The 16068-nt window shown below is 55.8% G+C and overlaps 1 protein-coding gene across 1 annotated transcript in view; it reads right to left on the bottom strand.

The window, feature by feature from the left end:
• Positions 1–16068, bottom strand: part of LOC138915047 (cadherin-23-like) — a 315540-nt gene that overhangs the window by 138806 nt on the left and 160666 nt on the right. The window contains exons 8-9 of the mRNA XM_070226845.1: positions 14633–14761; positions 9038–9116 (exon numbers count right to left, since the gene is read on the bottom strand). Of these exons, the coding sequence (XP_070082946.1) occupies positions 9038–9116; positions 14633–14761 (208 nt within the window). The remainder of the gene's footprint in view (positions 1–9037; positions 9117–14632; positions 14762–16068) is intronic.

Below are 16068 nucleotides of genomic sequence, written 5' to 3'. Positions count from 1 at the left end.
AACACACAGCAGACACCTTGGAGATGAGAAAAAAGTGGAAAAGTGCCACATTAAACAAAAAGACAAAGGCCTGTGGACATTGGGAAACTAGACTAGAACTTCTCCCCCGCAGGCAACCCTCAGCCATGAACTAGAATCACCCCGAACCCCCAAAGTAACCTCCAGCCGTGACGGGTCTGCCCCCAGCACCTGGGAGAGCAGCTGTTCCCTGAGCGGAGCAGCCCGGAGGTAGACTCAGGTGCAGCAGAAGGAGTTCTGGTGGGGCCTCGGGGGCACATCCTGGGGGCTCTCCCACAGGACACGGGCACCCAGGAGGCTATCGTGTCCCAAGCAAGGGACAGAGACTCCTGCCTGTGGAGAGGGTGAGGGAAAGAGGAGACCAGAAACGGAGGGTCTCAGGCCATTTGCCGGTGAAACCTCTCACATGTCCACTGACCAATGTGAGTCACGGGAAAGAAGCCACCGTGACCGACAAGGGCATGCAGGGCCTCGGTCCAGGAGGGAGGAAGGACAAAGCCTCTGGTTATCACAGAGGCGCGGCACAGCTGGGGAGAAGCAGATCCCTGAAGAGAGGAGGGAGAAAGGTCAAGGGGGAGAGCATCAGGAGGAGTGTAGTCCTGGTGGGACACACGGCGGCCGCTTTGGTATGGTGGTGGGAGGGCAGTGTAAATAATATGCCAGTGTGTTTGTGTAATTAAATAGAAAACCCTTCAGAGACACTGTCCTTAGACATTTTTGAAAGAAGAGAGCATGGGATAAACCCTGGACAGCACATTCTTTCCAGCTCTGGAGAGAACGCCTGCCGACTGCTAGCGGCTGCTGGAGGGCTGGGTAGGAAAGGCTCGGAGGCCCATCCAGGCTCAGTCAGAAAGTGTGCTGGGATCAGTTAGTGATGTCTGTCTTGGTATGGGATTAGGAAGTTCTGACATGTGGTGCCATGGGTCTAGGGTGGCAGTCACAGGTGTAAACAGATCCGCTTTCCTTATGAATATGCTCCTTTCTGCCTAGGACACTACAAAATCCCCAGAAACCTAGACTCAGCTTAGAAGCTTCTCTGCCTCCTTTTCCTGCACCATCTGCTTTCAGTACCTCACCAGACCCTGCTGGCTTTCCTCCTGTGCATCTCCACAGTGACTCCCTTTGTTCTCCCCTCGCTTGGAGCCACAGCCTGTTAGCAGATCACCCTTGTTCCAGGGCTTCCGGTTCCAATCACCCAGAAATCCCAGGAGATAAACCTTTTGATGACCTCATGTTCACCCTTCCACCCCAGCCATGCTCGAGAACCCACTTCTTCTGTCTTCTATGCCCTCCACCAACCGGCCCCACCACCTGTCTCTGATCTGACCTGATTCCTCCCTGGCCACCTCTTGGCTCCAGCTAGATGGGCCATTCCCCACTGTGCTCTGACATTTCTGGGGCTTCCAGGCACCCACTGTGCACCCCAAGCCAGGGGCTGTGGCGTGCAGTTCAGATCTCCAAAGCAGGTCAGCTTTCCCTGAGCCTCCACTTCTCAGGGGGAGAAAAATGCCGAGCGGCTTAATCACGGGCTTTGATGTGTTTGAGACGATGGTGTCCTGTGATAGCAGCTCCCCACCGGCCATGGCCAGGGGCCCGATGCAGGTATTGGCATTTGTGGGGGGTGTGGGCTTGTGCGAGTCTGACTGTATCTGATTATTCTCTTTTCACACCTACACTCACACACACACGCATATGCACGCATACATACAGACTCACCTCAAAGCGTTCAATGCACTTTCAAGGAAATGCCTCAGTTGGTAGCATTAGAAGTAAAATCCAGAGAGTGGCAGTGAAGTTGTGCTTCACTCACATGCCTGGACAGGGCCCAGTGTGCCCAGAGGTGAGGTCACTGCCCTTTAGGCTGGGAGGGAGGGGTTTCGGCCCTGATCCTGCTCCTCTGTTCTGTACTCTAGGCCTGCGTCTCTCAACCTTTTTTTCATTATGGTCTTCCTCCCGCAGCCATTTTAGACATTTTTTCCTAACTGCTCCCCGCTCAAACATGAGATTTCAACACCACAGATACAACATATGTCTGTATGTATATCAGTGCTTTATTCATAAAAAGAGTAAGTTATTTTGTACCCCTCAAAACAAATGTTTGCCCCCTTGCGATTGATTTCACCCCTGTTGAGGACACATGTTCTTTCAGACCAGCACTTCTCAAAGCGTGGTCCCCAGACCAGCAGTGGCAGCATCACCCGGACCCCACCCCCAGAGTTTCTGATTCAGCAGGTTTAAGGTAGGGTGCAAAATGTTGCATTTCTAATCATTCTCAGGTGATGCTGATGCTGCTGGTCTGGGGACCGCACTTTGAGAACCACTGTTGTCAAGGAAACTGAGTATATTCTGGAACCCAGGAGACTTGGGTTCAAATCTCTGCTCTCTGGCTTAGTAGCTGTGACCCTTAGCCAATCTATGTAAACTCTTTGAGCCTTGCTTTCTAGTCCACGAAATGTAAAATGTCTCCCTCATACACTATTGTGAGGGATAAACACGTCCAGCCACTGCCTGGCACACGGCAGGCATCCAATAAATGGGTTCCCCTCCCCGCCCGGGGGATGTTGCATTGCTGCAGAAGGCCCAGGGAAGCAGGGCTCAGATGGGGAAAGTGATGTGGGCTGCCAGGTGTGATAAAGGCTCTTCAGCTGGAAAGAGGACAGTGGAGTGGGGTCTGGGCTAAGAGGGGGGCTGTGACACAGAATGTGGTAGAAAGTGCTAGTGTGGGCTTGTTCACCAAATCCTCACACCCCAGGGTGGCAAGGGTCCTTTGGCACAGGAGAGGAGCCTGCTTAGCATCAATTATAGGAAGGAGAGAATCAAATGACAGAACTCATCAGTCTGGTATTTGTGGAAAATGAAAATGCTTCCGGTGCAGGAAAAAGGATTCAGACAGTGTCAGAACCACCTAGAGGGCTTAAGACAGTTTTCTGGGCCCCACCACCCTAGTGTCTGACTCAGTAGTTCTGGGGAGGCCTAACAGGTTCCCAGGTAACGCTGCTGCTGCGGGTCCGAGGCCCCCACTTTGAGAAGCACTGCTCCACAGCCTCCGTGGAAGGGCTCCCTGCGACAGGTGATGGAGAAAAGATGAAAAGTCTGGGTGCTTGCTGGAGAGGTGCAGGACTGAATCCTGGGCCTTGGTGCTCTTGGGGCTGACTGAGAGAAGCCTTCAGCCTGGGCTCCTGGCCACCTAGGTGAGCCTGGCTTGTCCACTGGAAGAGGGGCCACAGCTAGCAATATGGGCTTCTGACAGTGTGCATGTGCTTGTCTCTCCTGCATCCTGATGGGCAGTAGGCAGGAAGGAAAATGGCTGGCATCTGTTGAGGGCCCACCGTGCACTGACCAAATGCCACTCATTGTACGAATACTCTCATTATATTCTTTTATACATATTCTATACACTTTTATTTTCACAACTCTATGAGAAAGATACCATTGGCCACAGTTATAAGATGGGAAAACTGATGCTTTGAGAGTTTTAGTCATTCACTCAGGATCATTTAGCTGGGAAGAGAGGATGCCTCCCTGGAACAAATAGTAGTTGGAAGTTAAATTAAGCAACTTCCCTGCCCAAGGGGGCTTTAAAAGCATCTCGGGCCAAGGGCCGGTGCTGGGCCTCTCCTGCACCTACACCACCTGCCCACCAGTCAACTCCGCCTCCTCGCCTCCTTTGGCTCTGTCTCTGTTCCCCCATTGTGACGGCCAGCTGGGGGACACTTCGGCAGCCTCCTCTGCTTGGTCTTCTGGCTCCCGCGTGCCCTCGCCCAACCCTCTAGCTCCAGCCTGCCCACAGAGAACTTTGTACAAGTACCCCCGACCACAGCCCTCCCCTGCTGACCTGGCCCCCTGCTGCCTCAGGACCTGGCACTCTCCCAAGCAGGACATCCCACACCCTACAAGGCCGGCCCCTGCCTCTCACTGTGCCCTCCCTCCCCACAGCTTCCCCTGCGCTGTGCTTGGCCATGCTGAATGAGTGCGATGCTCTTTCCCACTCTCGGATCTCGGTGCATGTCGTTCCTTCTGCCTGCAAGAGACCCCCCCCTCCACAGATCCTGCTCGTCAGTCAGTGCATAGCTTAGGCGATCTCTCCCCGGTGAGTGTCCCCACCCCGGTGACGGCTGGGGGAGGTGCTCCCCCCATGAATTCTTCCTCACTTCTGATTACAGCTATTTTTGAACATACACAAAAGTAGAGAGAATAGTCTAACGGAGCCCCCAGGGAGCCATCACTCCACGTCAACAATGATCAACACAGCCTGGGCTTCTCTTCACAGTGTTCCACTGGGACAATCCGGTCTGCCTCCTGGACCACACCACAGGCTCCTGAGGCCACGACGGCGCCTCGGGCCCCACCAGCTCTCAGGACATCAGCACAGTTCTTAGCCCAGAGAAGACCCTTAATCCACTGGGGTGGATACCAAGAGTCCCCACTTGGTGAGCACTTACTCTAAATCCAGGCTCTCTTCTAAGTGCTTCCGTGTCTTAGTTCACTGAACCCTCACAGCATCCCTGTGAGGCACGGCCTACGACTACCTCCATTTTACAGATGGGAAACCGACGCTTCGAAGGTTACACAGTCAGTCAGTGTAGAAGGCAAACCAAGGCAGTCTAACTCTGGAACAGAGACACCCATAGAAAGAGAAGGTGAGCCACATGTGTTATCTTAAATTCTCTAGGAGCCACCTTACAAGAAAAACTATATAGGTGAAATTAATGTTAATAATATGTTATATTTAACCCAGTATACTACAATATCATTTCAACATGTCATTAATATGACATTATTAATGAGATACTTTATAATCTGTTTTGCATACTAAGTCTTCAAAATCTTGTGGGTTATATTTACAGCACATCTCAATTCAGTCTAGCCACGTTTCAAGTGCTCAGTAGTCACACAGGAGACTGTATTGGACAGGACAGCCAGTGGTCACCAGCCTGGACAGAGGCCCTGGAGCCTGCATGCCCAACCACATTTCTACTTGAATGAAAGAGGAAATGGGTGAATAGGGGTCCCAAGGACCCCTGGTCCTGATCTTCCCTTGATAATTGATAATGCCTAATATTTTATGGCCCTTTAGAGTCCCTCTGGCACCACCTTATTTGCCATGGGATAATTAACCCCATTCCATGGATGAGAATTATGGGGTTAAGAGGGGTCAAATGCCTTGCTCAGACACACTGCTGCAGGCAGCAGAGCTGGGCCTCAAACACACAACTCTGGACTTGAAGTCCAGTGCTCTGTGGTGGAGTGGGGCACAGCTGCTCCTCGAAGCAGGATCTTCTCTGTCTGGTAGAGAAATCTGTCTGCTCAGACCGCAGGCTGGGCGGGCCACTGGGGACAGGAGCCCTTGAGCCCCGACTCGGTGGGGCCCTAGAGGAAGTGATGCCCTTGGTGAGTGGCAGGGCAGGCACAGGCTGAGAGAGCAGATGGGGCCCGTGCCAGATCCTCTATTCGAAAGATCCTTGTCATTCTTCAGTCTCAGTTTGGCCACGAGAGACTGAGAACAAATTGATGGCAATGGAGCCATAACTTACCGCTGAAGGCCTCTTTGTTCTTGGCAAAACAGAGGGGTCATTAGTAACGGGGAAAGCACTGGTGTGCAGACATAAATCCCCCAGCTGCAGGGCTGATGAACAGCCTGGAGGGGACAGGGCCTCAGGGAGCCGGTGGGTTAACTGTGTGCCATGGATCACTGGGGGCTCAGGCCTGTGTCCACCCACAGGCAGACAGACCCATCGCCTGCCCAGGCTCTGGAGGATCCTGGAGACTTGGTCACCCTCTGTGGCCCTCAAGACTCGCACTTGGCTCCCAGAGCCCCTGAGGACCTCAGTTCTTTCTTTCAAATGAAAATGGTTCCAGAGTGCCCAGGGCTGAAGCAGGCTCCCCAGGCACTCAGGGCAGCTTGGGGCAGTCAACGTGAAGGTGTCCTCACGGGGCGTCCCTTCTTCCTGCTTCAAGCCAAACGGGCACCAGCCAAGCCTCCCAGGAAAGGGCTGTGACTGAAGGTGGTGGGAGAAGCAGGCAAGTGGGCCAGACCCTTGGCAGAAAGTGTTCTTTGCAGCCCTGTCTACTGGTCGAGGGAAGTGGAGACGAGGCCAAATCCTAGCCTCCTGTCCATCTGCTCCCCGGGACTCAATCCTCCTGCCTGCCTTCCTGCTTGAGGCTCACTCTGAGGCGGGCTCGCAGGGACACCATGCCAGCCCAGGGCCAGGGGAGAGGGCAGGCGGGAATAGGTGGGTGGGCAGCAGTGAGCCAGGTTCTCAGGAAGGGGAGGGAAGAAAACAAGAAGGTCTGCCCTTTCCTCAAGCTGTCTGAAAGGGATTTGGGTGCGGTCAGGCGGTGACGAACACCCATGAGATAGTTAGAGGACCACTGAGGCCACCCTGCGAGCGTGGTCCAAGTGTTATCTTACCAAAAATGGCAAATAGCTGCTCCAGGTGCTGCCCTCTCCCTTCCCACACCCACAGCAGACTCCACCAGCTGAACGCCACACTGAGCCTGTTTGGCCTCATGGTCCTCTTCAGGCAACCACTACCAATCAATCAAAGTTGGCATGTGAGAGGAAACCCATTTGTCATCCTTTCTAAAAGCCCTCAAGGCACATCTGTGCTGGCAGTGGGAATCCTATAAAGCTATGCTAAGTGCTCCAGGCCTTCCAGAAGTTTCTGCCTCCTGCCTCCACCTTTACATATATCCCCTACCTGTAGTTTCACATCCTGGGTCCCCTTTCACATCCTGTTGTTTGCACTTGGGAACCTGGCCTACGAGAGTCTGCCCTTGGAAATCTCTTCGGATGCTGCTATAGGCAATTGTCCACAGGCTCCAAGCTCCAAGTCCAGTCCAGACACCAGAGGCTCAGCAGCTCTGCCCTCCAGCTTCCAAGGGAAGTGGGTGAGGAGGTGGAGCTGGCTCAGGCCATCTATGAAGGCTGGAGGAGACCTGTGGGGCTGGGGCTGGTGGCCTGGCATCCAGCACAGAGCAATGCCCTGGAGGATGGCCTCCCAGCATCACTGCAGGAATTTCCTGTCTGGCCGTGACCTCAGGCCATGTCCTGGCTCCCTGTTCCTCATCTCCATCCAGGCTGGGTTATGTCTGGAACCAGTTCAGAGGCAACGAGATGCGAAGACAATCCCCCATCCAGCCAGGTGTCCCCTTCACACTGCCTCTTATCCTGGCCCCCAACCCTACCACCCTTGGGGCTCGCAGTGCTCCCTCACATCTCTAACACGAGCCCTTGTCACTGGGAGGCACCTGCTTTTCTTCCCAACTTGAAAGGCTCAAGAAGGAGACCAGCACCATCGTGGGCTTCCCTCCTCCTCTGCCCGCCAGGAGCAGGCCCCCTAATTCCCAGGGGCACTCTGCCTTCCTGGAAAATGGCTTCCTTCCTAGGACCGGCTTTCCGACATCCTGGCATAAAGATCACCTGCACCTGAGCTGGGGCGCTGCAGGAAACGACCATTTCTGGGCCTCTCCCCGTCCTACAGAATGAGAATCTCCACGGGTGCCAAGGACTCTGCATTTTTGGTAGAAGCCCCTGGTGATTCTTGGGCATAATGGAGTTTGAAAACTCACTACCCTAGAATGAGTCATTCATTCATTCATTTGATAAGTGCATGTGGGGCTTTACTCTGTGCTGCGTCCTGTGCAGGGCACCAGAATGGGGAGAAAATGGGGTGACAGGAGCAGAAGCCCAAACCCACACTGCTGCTCACCACACGGGCTGGCCTGGCATTTGCTCTGGGTCCTGGGGCACGGTAATAGTCATGGCAGCAGCTGTAGGTCACAGGGAGCCCATAATACCCTGATTTTCCGCATTCCCAAGGATGTGAGGGGTCTCCCGCCCCACCAGCTAACCCCCAGCTTCCCAGGGTATTATTAGCTGCTGGCAGTAATAATAATAATAAAGCTAACACAAAGCACTTTGCAAACATTAATTAAGCTCTTTACATATATTAAGTCTTCTGATCTTTGAACCACCCTAGGTAGGTACTCTTATTGCTCCCATTTTATGTATGAGAAACTGAGGTACAGAGACCCACTCAGGGCAATGTACTTAAGAGACTCCATCCTCTATGTTCTTGATCATTACAACTTGCTGTCCTTTGAGTTGAAAGGAGAAAATGCCCCAACAATGCCACTCCCTGTTCTGGGCGGTATGTTGGGGGTGGGGGCGATGGGGTGGACACTGGCCTGGTGGCCTCCTGTCCTTCTGGTCATCAGTCTGGCCTGCTGAGATGCACCAGGCTAACCCCTCACTGACTAGTGGGCTAAGCAGGGAGGCCACGGTGGGTGGGGGTGGGAGGACAGGACAGAGCCAGAGTGTGTGGGGTGCACAGCTCCTGGTGGACCTCTCACCAGCTCCTTTGCTCCAAAACCACCAGCCCCTGGATAGCCAAATGGAGCTGCTACCTCGTCAGTCTTTGGGTGGGGAGGTGGGGTCAGGGACCCATCACCCAGAACCCTCTCTGCAGTCAACCACCTTTCTGCCCAGAAGAGGGGTCCGGGTTGGGGAGGAGGGCTTGTGTGCCTCCCCCACAATATTCCAGATGAGGCATTAATTTCTAATGGTCAGAAATGTGAAAAGAGCATGCAATCAGTTGGAGATGCAGCTCTGTTAATTCTAAATGATGTAAAAACTGCCACCTTTTCATCAAGTAAGAAAAGAAAAACAAAGAAAACCCTAGAGCATTGAAGGAGGTTAGGTGGGAGTCACCAGCGCCACAGGCTCAGAGCCCTGAAGTACCCAGAGGCCTCAGCCCTTGGACAGCAGTGCACGCCCCTGCCCCCACACTACCCCCCGCCCCAGCCCTCTCAGCCTCTGTCCCAGGCTCCTCTCCTCCCTCCTTCACCCAGTTGGTCCCTCTCCTGGGGCCTTTGGCCAGGGTTGTCCCTGGGGGCAGGTCCCCTTGTACCACTGCCCCACACGGCCACAGACCTCTCAGAGCAGCAGAGCCTGATACTCTTATAGCGCCTCTTCTTGGGTGGGGACAGGGAGGGCGAGGGGCAGCCTTGGCCTTACCTGAGACGATGGTGTAGCCAATCCCCCGGGGACGTCCTTTATCCTGGTCAATGGCGGTAATGATGCGCACTGTCGTGCCCTGTGGGGAGGGAGGAGAGGCTTGAGTCCGGCTGCCGGGCCCCAGGCTGCTGTCTTTCTTTGCAGCTGTCCTGGCACTCATGGTTTTCCTCCCCAGGTGGACTCCTGGCTGCAAGGCCAGCCTAGGTGCTGAGTGCTCAGCCCTCAGCTGCCCCGTTGTCCCTGGGACATACACTGAGGCCCCCAGGCAAACACCTCAATGTCCTTTGGAGAGTCCCCATCTTGCCGATGTTCTCACTCCCCCGTATCCTCCCCATCTCCCCTCATGCGGATGAACCACCCAAGAAAGAAGGAGGAACGTGGTAGAGAAGCCTGTCAACCTTTGCCCTCCAGGCTTTCTGACCTGAAGACAGACTCATCTTGTAACACGGCCAATAGCCCCAGACCCAGGTGGCCCTGGGAGGTCAGAGGGAAGCACTGCATTAGCTGTGACGGGTCTACACTAGCTGCTCACCCCCAACGTCACCCCACAGGGAGCTCTTTTTTGGGGGGGGGGGTCTGCCCTTCCTGGGGTCACTCTTCACATAGGAGAGACCTGGGTTTGTCCCCAAGGGGAGGTCCCCAGGGTACAGGACTCTGGCCTGAGGCTCCAGCTGCCAGGACAGGCTTTCTGAACATGGGGACGACTCCCTCTTTTACAGCCCCATCCGGCTTGGGTTCTACGTGTTCCCCAGCATGAGGGTCCCTGGGCAGCCTCTGGTCTGCTGAGGGCAGGAACTAGCTTGCCAGGTTAACCGGGCCCAGTGCCTACCAGAGCACCAATCCAGAAAGTTGCTGAACAATACACCTGCAGGGGCAGCTGCACGCCCGAGGCATACAACCCAGGAGTGGCTGGGCTGGGCTGGGCCTCCGACAGCCAGCCTCAGGAGCACTGGGGGGGCCGGTGCTGGCCTGTGCAGAGGGGACCTGGTGGCCCGAGAGCCCTCAGTCCTCAGAACCCTGTGAGCATCGCCCGCAGGCACTCCTGCCCTGGGCTGCCTGAGTCTCCCACCAGGTGGGCAGGGCCCAGAGGGGTCAGCAGGCCATCCAGGCCCAGCGACAAGAGGCTGGCTCTCCCCAGGAGGAGCCACATGTGAGCGTCCTTGAAGTGAGCTCTGTCAGGCTCTGACAAAGTTTGGGGTTTCATCTCTTTTTGGGTAAATAAATCCATTTTTAATAAAATCCTGAGCTTTTAATACAAGTGCAGCCAAAAAGACTGGAAATGTTATGAGAAGGAATTAACCAAGAGGCCTAGGGGCTCCTGGGAACCCACGGCTCTTGTTTCAAAGTCTCAGTGATTATATTTTCAATATACTGAAACTTATTCCAAAGACAAGGGTGGAGAAGCGCAGCCCTGTCCCACCCGGAGCGGCCCTCGCAGGGCGCTGCGCCTGCTGGCTCTCCAGAGAGGGCCCTGGCTGGGGCCCACAGGGCACGGCGGGGGGAGCGGGCGAGCGGGCACAGGAGAGCGAGAGACGGGGCCCACCCTGCCACAGGCCTCTTCCCTTCCCAGGAACCACGTGCGCGAGGAGGAGGAGGCCTCCTGGGAAATGCGGCCGCCCCGCACGTGACGGTCCAAACAGCTTCACAAACCCAGACTCCTCTGCACCAGATTAATGATCCCCACCTGGAGGGAAGGGTTCCCTGGGGGTTACGGAGAACAGTTAACATTCCCCGGGGAGAGCCAGCACGCACTGAGCGCCTACTGTGTGCTGAGCGCTGTGCTGGGTGCCAGTCTCCCACTTCTTCCTCACACCACCCAACGGCGGGCACATACGAGAGGAGATCGCAGTTCAGGGGTTGGCTTGAAGTCACAGTGTGGTGGGGGCTGGGCTGAGGGTGTCTGGGGGATGAGGGGCTGTGTTGGGGGACGCTGGGTGGCAGAGGTGAGAGGACTGGGACTCTGTGCCCAGCAGATGAGCCAAAGTGAGGGGCAGGTGAAGCGCCCAAGGCAGCCCAGCCTATGAGGCTTAGGTACCCACGGGGAAGTCAGGCAAAGTCGAGAGGAGCTGGGACGTCTCTAGAAGGAATCCGTGTCTCCCGCTCTGTGCCTGCCACCGGCCAGGGAAGCCGGCCAGGAGAGCCACTGACGCTGGAGCCCAACAGGGCTCCGCCTGGCCTCGAGGGTCCCCGTGCACCTCCCTCCCCGCCGGCTCAGTGGGAACCCCTACCCCACGGCATTTCCATGACAGGATTAAGGACTTGAAAGGGGGACGTGCAGTTTGCTTCAGGAGTGGGAGGCGCCTTTGGGGGAGGAGGCCTGTGGGGGCTGGAGGGGACTTCCGACAAGAGCTGCCACAGCAGATTCTGAGGCAGAAAATCCTATTTCTCAGTCCTTAATTCCAGTCAATTCCAGTCAAAGGGCTGATAGGCATCGGCCGGCAGTAATTTGTGCAGTTTATCCGCTCTTTTCACCTTCTATCAGTCCTTCAGTGACGGGCAGGCCGACATGCTGCTGCTCGAGTGAGGAAATTAAAATTTGATGCAATAATCCCAAATAAGAAGGATTTTATTAGGTAATATATACACTTTAGATGAGGCATGCTGGCCTGATACACTGATAGAGAGAGGCATACGCGCTGGGAGCCGCAGATAAAGAGGAGGGGCGAGGGGAGCCGGCGGGGTCCCAGTGGTGGCCCCGGGCCCGCAGAAAGGCCGGGAAGGGGGGGCTGCCTGGGTCCTGGGGCGGGGGGAGGCTGGCAGCCCTGGCCTGCCTGGGAAGTACCGTGTTAGTCAGGGTTCCACGCTGTAAAGGGACATGGAGGGCTGGGATCCAGGCATGGAAACCGATTAGAAGCCTGGAAAAGTCAGGCTTGGAGTGTAGGGGACCGGCCTGCAGGAGAAGAGTGTGCAGGAGACGCAGAAACTGGAGAGCTCCTTTCGAGCATGGAGAAGACTGAGGAGGGCAGAGGGGTGCGGACGCGGAGGCGATTCTGCGGGCGTCGGGGACAGTCCAAAACCCCCAACTTACTCCCTTGTCTGGCAGAGTTGTGTTGGGTCATGATCAGACCTGCTCCTGGGGGCTCCCCAGGCACTGGCTTTGGTGGCCTCGAGGGGCCAAAGGGACGACAACTCATAACCACGGTGACTAAATGTCTGCTATTCCCTGCAAGTGCTGGGTGCTGTACAGAGCGGAGCGTGCTAGCTCCAAAAATGGCAAAAAACCCACAAATAAAAACAACCCCCTTTGTACCACCATGGGCATTATTAGCCCCAGTTTCCCAATGAGGAAGTGGTCCTGAGGTTGTGAGATGTGGCCAAGGCGAGTGCATGGCCGTGCAGGGGTCTGCTCTGAGCTGCTCTGGCTGCCTGGCCACCGTCACGCCCTCACTTCAATCAACAAGGTGGCTCTGAGCACCTTCTCTGCACTCAGCCCTGGGCACGAGGCCCTGGGACACCCACCAGAAGCCTGAGACCAGGCCCCAGAGACCCAGGGCTCCAAAGTAACCCACTTACGCACTGGGGAGCATTGCAGGGGCGGCAGTAATTCAGTGGTAAATTATGCAACACAGGGAGAGTCAATTCTACCAGCGTTGAGGGGAGAGGAATGGCTACGTCTGTGGGCCAGTGAGCATGAAGCCAGGAAAAAACTCTAAGAGAGGCGGTCAGTGAGCTGGGAACCAGGAGACGGGGGGACTTCAGATCGGTGACGGGAGCAGGCACAAGGGGTGATGAGGACGGCAGGACTGCGAGAGCGCTGGTCTGACCAGGGCATTTGTTCCCTCATTCGCTCATTCCATAAACACATCCTGGGCGCCCATGATGGGCTGTGCCCACAGCAGACCCCATGCCTGCTGAACGACACTTCCAGTCCAGCAGGAAGCAGAGGCTGAGCAAGCTGTCTAAGAGCACTGAGTGCTACGAAGGGGACCTCCAGGAGCTGGGGGCAGACGGAAGGGCCCGCCTGGTCTGAAAGGTCAGGGAAGGCCTCCCTGGGCTGAGAAGATGTGGGCTCAGCAAAGAGATCTTGGAGGGAGACAGCTTCAGTCTCAAATGCCAGAGCGCCTGCTGTCCACTGACCAACAAGAAGGGAAAGCTAGGGTGGGGGCACTGAGATATCCCCCTCTAACCTCGCAGCAGCTTCAGACACCTGCTATAGGAGGCCAAACAGCATCTTGCTTGTCAGATCCTCCTGTCCATACCTGACCCCAGGAACGAAGAGGCTGCCCTACACACCTGGAGGCTGAGCCCAGAGCTTCGAGAATGCCAGTGGTCAGGGCGGGCCCCAGTCTCTGAACTGGAGGTGAGGCTTCCCTGGCCTGTGGTGGTCTGGGGGCTTGGTCTGCACCTGGTCAAGAGAAGCCTGCCTCTCACTTATGTCCAGTTTTGGGAGCCTGTGCAGATGACAGGCAGAGCCCTGAACATCCACGCGTTCAGAAGGGGGCCCCCACTTTGCTCTCAAAGCTGAGCACACTGAGTTCTCTCAACAGGAAGGGCCCATTTTTCTTTCAACAAGAGCTGTTCCCCGAACTGCACGTCCAGGGGTTGCATCTGCTAAGAGGAGCTGCCTTATTCTAATTTATCAGCCCAGAGTGACTGGGGTCTTTTTGTTTTTTGAGGTTTTTTTGGTGAGGAAGATTGGCCCTGAGCTCACATCTGTGCCAATCTTTCCTCTATTTTGTATATGGAATGTCACCACAGCGTGGCTTGACGAGTGATGCAGGTCTGCATCCAGGATCCGAACACACGACCCTGGGCCATCAAAGCACAGCGTGTGAGCTTAACCACTACATCACTGGACCAGCCCCCAGAGTGAGTGTTTTATTCTAGTTTGCACAAAAGCACGGATGGCAACCAGGCAAGGGAGGCCTGTCATTGCCTGCCTGGCCCCCAGCTGAGCAAAGCTGCCAACCTCTAGCCTTGCCTTGTTCTCTAAGACCCCCAGCCAGAGCTGATTGGACCAGGGTGGACACATGGCCAAGGGCCGCCAACCCAGAGGCTGGCTGGGGATCTATGACCTGGTGACATGGCACAAAATCTTGAGCACGGCCAATCAGGTGCCTCTCTTGAAAACCTGGACTTGGGAAACTCAAAACCGAGCAGTTCAGAGGGGCAGCCAGAGCCGTAAGCACTCAGAGAAGAACCCAGGCGGAGAGGGCCTGCAGAGCAGAGAGCGAGCTGCTGCCATCCGGGCAGCACCGGCGACTAAGAGGCAGACTGACCGACTGACCCCGGGGGACACGGCTGAGCCACATGGATGTGTTGGGAGCCCGACTGAGTCTGAATCTGCTCTCCAGCCCAGGGTGGATTTTCCACGGGCATCCCCGTACCCCACACAAATCCTTCTGACCTGCTCCCCTGCACTCGCACCAGCAAGTGTGTTCTTCGCCGCTCAGAGCCCCCTGGGGATGGAGTGAGAAGGCGAGGAGATGGCGTGTGGTGTGAGGAGGGGCTGGATTTTCACTGTGCTGGGGCACCCACCCCTGCCATGCAGAGGGGTTCGGGGAGTAGGAAACGCCATGGAGGAGCCTGTCCCACCAGACAGGGCCCCCCCCGCCAGCGGCTCGGAGGGAAGTCCCACAGGGCCCTGGGGCCTACCGGAGGAGAGTGCTCATAGATATTGGTGCTGTAAGGCAGGTTGATGAAGATGGGGTCCATGTCCTGGATGTCTGTGATGATGATGGCCAAGTTGGCCAAGGTGGACAGAGGCCTGGTCTTGTCTTGATCCTTAGAGGACAAAGAATAGAGTCTTAGGGTTAAGCGATACTGTGGACATGCACACACATGACACCCATGTGCACAAACGTGTGCACACGTACATTTGTGCTACGCACTCCCGCAAGGAAAGGCGTTAGTGCGCTCACCCACTCTAAGAACCCACAGTGACTTCTGACCTGTGCAGGGAAACACAAACAGGGCCCCCAAGGCCCAGCAGAAGGTGGTTTATCCAATGTCACAAAGCAGGGCTGCGGTAGAGCTGGACGTCCAGCCCCCAGCCCGGCCGAGGCTGACCGCCAGGGACCGCCCTGGTGGGTGGGAGGGCAGGCTTGGGGTAGAGGGATGGAGCCGTCCTTCGCAACGTCTCTGGACTCAGCCAGGGGCCACCTCCCCTCTCCACGCCCGCCTCCAGCCCCTTCTCAGCCCGGGGCAGCAAGGGCATGCCTAGGATGGGAGTTCCTCAGAAGAAAGGCCCCTCTGGGACTGGCATCCCTGCTCGCACGCTGGGTCTACTGGTCCAGAGAACCAGCAGGGGGCGCTCCAGGGCCTGTGACATTTGGGGGACTCCAGGAAGGAATCCTGAGAGGTCATGCGGGCCACCCCGCTGTGGCCAGGCAGGCAACGTTTAAACCCTCCCAGTTAGCTGAAAATTTAGTCCAAGGAAAGCTCACCCAGAAAGGAACCGAAGCCCATCTCCTGTTACCCTAGAATACACAGCCCACTGTGATAAACCGTTTGAGTAGCCGTGCTATTGAATGACAACAGCCAACAAGAATAGAAACTACATGCTGTGTACCGATTATATCCCAGGCACGTGCCAGACCCTCCATTTGCTCTTGTAGGTGTGTGTGCCCAGTATTCAGATGAGTTAACAGAGACTCAGAGAGGTTAAGTAACTTGCCCAGAGGCACATAGCTGGTAAGCATGTAGTCAGGACTCAAACTCAGATCCTTTTGACATAAAAACCTGCCCTAACTGTGTTGATTTGGGGCCCTGACATCAGCTCAGTCTTGACTTGCTGGGTCATTTCAAATAACTTCTCTTCCCTCTTGGAGTCTCAATTTCCTTCTCTGTGAGACGAAGGGGCTCAATGTAATGACCTCTACGGACCCTGCGGCTTATAAATCCTCTGGTCTGGCATTTGAGCCGCGACTGTCCTCAGGTTAGACCTCCCTCAGTGTGTCTGGGGTCGCCCGAATGAGGCAAGGCTGTCCCCATGTTACAAGCCTAGTGCTTGCTCCTGCCCTCCAGTCAGAGAACCGCAGAGCCTTCAAGGAGAAGGAAGGGCTGGCTGTCCTGAGTCCTCAGGGGCAGCC

Source organism: Equus caballus, chromosome 1, assembly GCF_041296265.1.
Source record: "Equus caballus isolate H_3958 breed thoroughbred chromosome 1, TB-T2T, whole genome shotgun sequence".
Taxonomy (NCBI): domain Eukaryota; kingdom Metazoa; phylum Chordata; class Mammalia; order Perissodactyla; family Equidae; genus Equus; species Equus caballus.
Note: the sequence above shows the minus strand (reverse complement) of the source record. Positions and strands in the feature narration are given on the sequence as shown.